An 8,036-nucleotide genomic window follows, 5' to 3' on the forward strand; every position below is an offset into this window, starting at 1 on the left:
GAATATGAAGCATGAATTATTTATTTATTTTGTAGGGGTATGGCCAGGTCAAACAGAGAGTCATCCAAAAGGATGACTCTGTTGTATTTAAACCTTTTTAGAAGTCTTACTGTAGGAGGTAAAATAATGCAGTAATTTAAAAGAAGGGAGATGGATCCATGGACGGTTGTTTCCACCAATCGGAGACAGTTGACCAGTGGTAACTTTGTTGACGGGGTTAAGAATGGGGATGTAATCTTTCCACATAGCTTGCAAGCTACCTAGCTACAGTCATGAGAAATCCTATAACAACAGAAAAAGAAAATGTGACGAGCTGATGAGATCGACGCAGCAGTGCAAGTTCTCAAAAAAGAAAAATGTCAACTGCTCCTAGCTACTGCAACTGAAGCTCTGTGGCAACTGAAAATGTTGGTGAGCCGGATACATCTCTCACTCCTGATGAGGCAAAACAAAGCAAAAAAAGAAACACTCTCAATTAGAAATCGGCGAACATAAACACAATGTCAGGTCAAACTAATTAAGTGAAACGAACTGGAAATTCTGTCTAGATTAGGTTTACCGAGAATCCACATTAAAAGCCACACGAGCTACAGGACCGTTCAATCTGCATCAACTCTGACCAGCTGTCTGTCTATCAGCAGCACATCTCCTGAGGAAATGAGAGGACAGCAGTCCGCCATACTGTCTTCATCAGGCTGACAGTAGACATTTACTGCTGAATCCTACTGTTTTGGTTCACTCTCACTGCTCTCATATAGTACAGTACAACTAAGGGAAAGTAGTTATTAACCACAAAGGCTTTTCCAATTATTGTGCTCTGGGTAGAAATAGAACTTCATGGTCGTTCTTGGGCTTCATTGCCTGCCACACACACCAGAATAAATTGATGAAATTGACGCTGGTACAAAGAATAATGTTATTCTTTATGCCAGTCATTTATCTATAAAATGTACTTATGACAGCGTTGAACCTTCTGTACATCTAAACATGTTCTGTCTGACAGCCTCCAGATCAAAGCACATCAACATGAGCAGCTGCACACTGCGAAACAAAAGATTAAATAGGATACACTGGACAACATCTCTAAGTATATGCTCACATATCTTCAATTTGAAATGTCTTCATTCCTTTTGGAACTGAGGTAACATGGGAACTTGAGCTTTTGATGCTTACTTATATGATGGGCTGAGCTGCAGACAGATCAAAGTTGAGAACATCAAGACAAAGAACAACACACAAGCAAGTGTGTGCACCATCAAAGCGAAACACGGACCGGTACAGGACGTGAGCATCAGGCTGACAGTTGGGTATGAGATGCAGATTGTATCATGTCTACGACGTTGACACTCAACGAAGCACATGCTTGGTGAATGCAAACTGTCTGTGGCAATTTTGTGAAAGGGTTTGTTCTGTTGCTGCTAAAGGGATCTTGTCGTTGAGATATTTCAGTCTGGGCCGACCGTCATACAGACATTGCCATTACTAGTGCCATGCTAATATTGTTGGCAACTATGTTGTAAATGTGGCTGCTGTATAACAGGCCGACCAAGAGAAGAGAGGAGGAAAACCTGAGCTTGAGCCCAGCTGAGACCTGCTGAGTCCTGTTAAGTTACTGCTGATGAAAGCGTAATATCTCCTGATTTTGCTGCTTCAAAAATAAAAGCTTTTAAATAACAAATTAACATGGGGTTTTTATTGTGAAGAATTTAGAGAAAAATGTGTTTGTCACTGGATAACCAGAGCTTTGTCAGCGGCTAATCTTCAATAACAAAGTCTACCAGTCCTGCAGGGAGGAAGAGAAAACAGCAAAAAATAACATGGGACTTTTATTGTGAGGAATTTAAATAGATATGAACACTAACCGTTAAGGCAGCACGCATTGTTTCAAGTGCACTTATGCAGACACATTGAGTTCAGATCTGGCGTATCCGATCACAAAATTCACATTTAAAAGACAAGTGTAACCACGGAAACAGAGGGGCAGTATGGGACCCTATTATGGGTCAAGCTCCAAACTAGAATTACCGCCTCATGATTGTATGCCTCCGCCGATCAGTCATGTTGCAGATTACATCAACGTTATCCTTGATAACTTATAGTCAAAGTTAGAAATGAACAAGAATGGGACGGACGTACGGTACCAGTGACCTTGACCCTATACCTCCAAAATTCCCTTCCTGCCTTGTAAACAACTTTCAAACTCCATGCCCCGTATTTGTCACTGAACTTTGAAGCCTCCTGCCAATCTTGGATATCCCATTGGGGTTATTAAAGATGTCATGACGAGTAATGTGTAAAATCAATGGAGTGCTAACAAGCCAGATGTAGGAGACGTGTCATATTTTTGTTGTGATCTCGGATGTGTTAACATACAGTAAAAGTTGTTTTTTTTCCAATCAGTACCTCAAAACTTCCATCACAAAACATCCGTTATCCACACTCCCCTAACTACTGACTCCTCTGTGACACTGTAAAAGCAGAGTTTGGAGCCAGGGGGCTAAACAACAAGAAACCACAAATAAATCAAACACACGACACAGTTTAAGCACAGTCCCCTTAATTTGTGCTTTTTGCCAAAATCCCTCCGTCTCTCAAGTTCAACAAAATCATGTCTGAGGCTAAAATGTTGTTTGGTAAATCATCATTCAATGAGTGTTTTGAGTTAATTTCTTGGTGGATGTCAGTGATGAATTCTGCATGTAGTTTTCAGTTTTTAAGAAAATTCATAACCAACAGGTCAAATAGTCCGTCAGTCTATGCAGGACCCTCGACTTTGATAGATGTCACAGTGGCCATGAAACAACGTTGGAAAAGGCGGTCAGGGTCCGGGGGCTGGTTGTCACAGTCCAGCTTGCCCCTCAGGAAGTGTTTCTTGAGGCCTTGAGGACCGGCGGGGGCGCTGGAATGGCTCGGTCCTGGTCTTTGTGGACTCGATGTAGAGCCTAGAAGACAGAAAGTTCACTTAGAAACTTGCGTGTGAAGAGCCAGACCGACTATGCAAACCACCAGTAAGTAAACCTGTCAGTATTATCTTATAATAACGTTTACATTAGGTATGTTTCCATTGAATTGTCAAGCCAACTTTAAGCAATCCTCTTAAATATCGCAAAAGAATGCGAATAAGGTACGTTTCCATCAACTGGGTTGGAGTGAATAAACTCAGCTACAGTGTAGTTTGGTTAGAGGTTGGTGTTATAGGCTATGCGTGTCTGTAATCCGCCAGCAAACAGAGTAGAAAAGGTTACGAACCGCAAACAAAACAAGTCGGCTTGGCCATCTGAACAAATACCGCCCATCTATGAGAGAAAAATGGAGATAGGTGTTCAGGAATTCATTTCACCTCTTACATTACAGCCAGTACTGATCTAATTAGACCACTTGAGAGAAAATACGTGTCGGTGTACCACGGGTGAGCGGCGCTTTTTGATTTTATAAAGGTCAAATAGCCCAGATTCAGTGTAATTGTTAGCATTTAACAAGGCTTTGAAACAACATGACAAATTACACTCTTATTATAGACCATTTAAAATCTAACTACAATTTCCATCTATTTTATCTGCAAAACTCAGCCTCTATATAGATTGGTTGTTTCCTAAAACGTATTCAGTTTGAACAGCTGAGGCAAATCTTAAGGACAGTATAGGTCCTTGGTGGACACCTATGGCATCTATCACCTGTGTCCAGTCAGGAATAGGAAGGATACGTTCTCAAAAAGTGACGTAACAGCTGCTGAAAATCTTGTGTTGTGCTCATTCAATAGTTTTCTCATTATTGTCAACATAAACAACAACAAAAAAGATTAATCATTTAACCACGCGAAGAGCGTTGAATGTATGAGCAGTCAGTTTTAAGATACCAAAATAACAAGCTTGCTAAATTCTGGTAGTTCATTCCTTTCAAAACTTTCGTGTCGGCCATTAATAAATGTCAGGCTATACACGGTTCAGTGAAATTTATCGACATGTTCGCAGAATTTCCCGCCACCGAGAGACGGAGCTGCAGTCGGTACCTGGTGCTCGGAGTGGCAGCCCATTGTCCAGACCTCTGGGTTTGGTGGTGATGAACAGATAGCAGAGGACACACAGAGTGACGATGAAGGCGAGAAGAACCACAGCTGCTACAGAGAGACCCACCAGAGCTCCGAAACTGTGAAACAGAGAACAAAGACACAGCAGGACTATTGTAAATTCATGGCTCTCAGCATGTTGTCCAACAGACTGGAAATAGGATACAGTCTGCGCACAGTAATGGATCCAGCTGCATTTAAAATGTGAACACTGATTAAAATGGATAAATATTGCTAGCATGTGTTTTCTTTTATTAGATAGACTTTATTTCAGACTCAGGGTCCAGATAGACAAATGCATAAAATGACATACACAAACAATAAAAGTACATAGGCCTATAGCAATGCCTTACAAAGAGACAGCTGTACCAATGTCGCCACAGCTGGGACTGGTAGCGTGTGCTACTAAACCGTATGTTTGTTAAAACCAATATGATCTAATTTTCAGAGTCATTAAGTCGACAAATGAATTTATACATGAGATTTCTTAAAACAGTTTGGAAAGTATTGACTCGTGCAGCCACAAACATTTCACTGGCACTACTCCATCTCGCTCTCTTTAGCAGTATTCTCATGGCGTCATTATAAGCTAGTTGAAGTCTCTGTAAGCCTTTTTTTTCTGTAGTTTGACCACAAGTGTGCAGTGTAGAGTGGTGTACAATATGCAATATGCTCTGAACAGAGACATCTTCACTCCATCTGTACACATACTAAACCTGCGTGAGAGGCTGTTTGCTTGTGCATACATCCTACGACATTGCCTAGAAATGTCTTTATCATCGGTCATGTGTTCCGTTATAAAATGACCAAGATATTTTACTTCACCACAGACATCAAGAATTTCGTCAGACAATTTGAAGTCAGGGAAGTTTAGACATTTGTCCTCTTTGGTTCGACAGATCAAGATAACACTCTTACTGGCGTTGTATTTGATGTCATGTTCCACACCATACACAGTACATATAGTGAGGAGCTGTTGAAGGCCAGCGCTACATGGACTAAATATCACAAGATCATCTGCATACATGATATAGTTAACCAGAGTATTTCCAATCATGCACCCAGTATTACAGGCTTTCAATTACTTGGACAGATCATCAATAGATTAAACAGAACTTGTCGGACACCATTGCTAACCCCAAATGGGGCTGAGACACTTTTACCCCATTTTACTTGCATAGTCTGCTGCGCATACCAGTAAGCCAGAATTCTCAAAATGTATGTGGGGACACCTCTTTGGCTCAGTTTGAAAAACAACTTACTATGATTAACACGATCAAAAGCTTTGGAGGCATCAATAAAACACATCAGAACTGATGAGTTTTCACCTCTGTATTTGTTGACAATTTCTGTTATCTGTGGAGGAGATAAAGTCATATATTCTGTCCAGCAGGATTCCTTCTAGGACTTTTGACAGTACGCTGGCCAAAGCAATGGGCCTGTAATTATAGGCTAGATACTTTACCAGCTTTGTTTTTAATGACTGGCACTAAGAGAACAGACAGCATCGAGTCTGGCAACAAGCCGTGAATCATGAAGCCAATAAAAGAAATAGCAAGGAGAGGAGCTAACCTCGGACTAGCATATTTAAGGTGTTCAGCAGTGGTCCAAACCACTTGCTTTATTATCCATCACTTTATCCTCTTAGACGTTTCTGTGATCTTGATTAGCATATTCATTCTTGAGTTACGGTCACAGTGACCTTGACCAAGTAGACTTTTTAACAAATTTGAAGAAATTCCCTGAAAATATAATGCGGTAAAGCATGAAGCATCTGTTCACATCATTGACACATGAATTCATTTTAATCAATTTATAAACTCCTGGATATGTTTTTAAGCAAAAATTCTGTTTGTGTTCAAAACTTTCAGCACATTCAAAATATTTATCTGTGTTCCCTGAAAAGTTATTATATATATTCATGTATTATTTTTATCTCTAAGCCAGCGGGACGCAGAGACAGTGACACAGAGCTACCGGTCGGAAGAAAAATGTCACACTGCAGTCTAAATTTTCAGTCAAAGGTCAAAATAATGCTAAAACATGAACACATGATTTGAAGCAACCTGTTCTATTATGATTTATATATTTTTTAGCATTGGCCCTAATACCCCTTTTGGCTTATCTTATTCTCCCACCGAAACCTACACCTGTGCTGTTCAGTCACCTCCAGCGTATTAATGAGGGAGCTTTAGAGCTGCTGGAAGGTGCATTTATTCTGGTGACACAAACCACTGAATCACAACATCAAGTGGCAGAATGTGAGATTTTCTGAAAAACACAATGCTGCTTGAGTAAACCCTTCGATATTCTCTCATGCAGTGAGATGGTAAATGGACTGTACTTGTATCGCACTTTTCTATTCTTCCGACCACTCAAAGTGCTTGAACACTACATGTCATCATTCACCATTCACACACATTCACACACTAAAGGCAAGGGCCACTGAGCCACAGTGTGATTTGGTTTAAACAAATCAACTCAAGTATAACAACATGGCTGCCTGAATACTTAAGCCAGCTGGAACATAATGGACAATCAAGCTGGAAGAAATACGGAAGAAGTCAAAGAGATGTAAAGTGTAAAGATCAAAAAGATATGTACTGTTTTTTGTTATAGTGTGCTTCAAATGTGAGCAGCAGAGGGCTGGAGTGGTGTGTTACATGCCCATTCTGTGCTTTGAGAGAGAAAAGCACTCAGTAAAAGATGTTCCTATACTCACACATAATGAAAAATAATGATGCGGAGCCGGGTAATTTCCCTCGCCCATAATTCCGATGGAGATGAGTTGGTAGTACCGTGCTACATGATTTGCATTGTGATGAAATTACAATTAATTATGATATCGATTTGTAGAATCAAATATTAATGAATCCTCGGATTTTTTACATTACTATACCTTTCCATGTGAGTTTGGACTTAGACTTTCGATATAATGACTTAAAGGCTCAGTTCGCACTAAATTACCTCACTTACCTGCAGTGCTCTCTAGCACCTCAGATAGTTTGGGTTTTATGCAGCTTTTGCAATATCCATTAAATCTCTCCGACACAATACGATGGAGGTGACATTTTGTTTGCCGTGCACTGAGAAATGATATCCTCACCGTTTCAGTGGAACATAGCCTGCTGAAAAAAAAATTGTTCCAATCAAAAATGTTGACAGTTCAGTGGATTATCAGAGAAAAAGTTGGATCAATGCATCCCTAGATCTTTGTCATTTACTGAATGAGAGGCAATGTTGTCATGAATGATATAACTTACATATGTGGGCCTCAAAGGTGTGTTTCAGATATGCATTAATGAGCATCAATTAGTGTTGTTTTTTAATCAAATGTATTCCTAATTAGTCTATAGTCTCTTATGACATCCAAATAGCCTAACTGGAGACACAAAGAGGAAGGCAAGCAAAATACCAGTAACAGGTTGGCTTCATTACGTGCTTAGTAACCCACACATGCACGTTTTAACCCCTTAAAAACTCACATTTCTAGAAGTCTTGAACACAATAAATGATTCTGTGCAGAATTAGTTTGCCTTCACTGACACCATGCCTGGTGCACGTAATTAAAATCTGGAGAGCATATGAGAAGTTAACGGGTACATTCAACCTCCACTACACATTCTGACACGGGGGAAAAAAAGCGTAAATGAGACACTTTTGGGACTGTGTTTATCACCCCTTACCTTAACCACCACATGTATCCATATTCGTAAGGGAAAAAGCTGTTTGGGTCATCGCAGCAGTACTTCAAGTCATTGAACCCGCAGCAGAAAAGTGCCGTGGTGTCACTGTCCGCTTTCGGACACGTGAAGCCCTCCACGAACACGTTTTCTTTGCCGTAGTAACTTTCGCAGTCCGAGCTCATATCAGCCACAGTAGCGCACGTGGCGCGCATTAAGACGCGAGCTCAAGCCGCACATCTCCCATTGCTGCGACTCCACATCAACAAGTCTGATCCTCGTGGGGC

At 40.6% G+C, this 8,036-nt stretch overlaps 1 protein-coding gene across 2 annotated transcripts; it reads right to left on the reverse strand.

Moving 5' to 3' along the window:
- Positions 1-1,652: 1,652 nt before the first annotated feature.
- Positions 1,653-8,036, reverse strand: LOC116397457 (protein shisa-like-2A). Of its 2 annotated transcripts, XM_031872881.1 has the most exons (4): positions 7,753-8,036; positions 4,010-4,146; positions 3,250-3,296; positions 2,775-2,942 (listed from the first exon to the last, which is right to left on the reverse strand). In XM_031872881.1, exons 1-4 carry the CDS (start codon positions 7,962-7,964, stop codon positions 2,859-2,861), a joined length of 480 nt encoding a protein of 159 aa, XP_031728741.1. In that variant the 5' UTR covers positions 7,965-8,036; the 3' UTR covers positions 2,775-2,858. The 2 variants fall into 2 exon arrangements, with proteins under 2 accessions (XP_031728740.1, XP_031728741.1); XM_031872880.1 differs by lacking the exon at positions 3,250-3,296 and having other exon boundaries at positions 1,653-2,942.

The sequence above is a fragment of the Anarrhichthys ocellatus genome, unplaced genomic scaffold (assembly GCF_004355925.1).
Source record: "Anarrhichthys ocellatus isolate YVR2014 unplaced genomic scaffold, GSC_Weel_1.0 scaffold67, whole genome shotgun sequence".
Lineage (NCBI taxonomy): Eukaryota > Metazoa > Chordata > Actinopteri > Perciformes > Anarhichadidae > Anarrhichthys > Anarrhichthys ocellatus.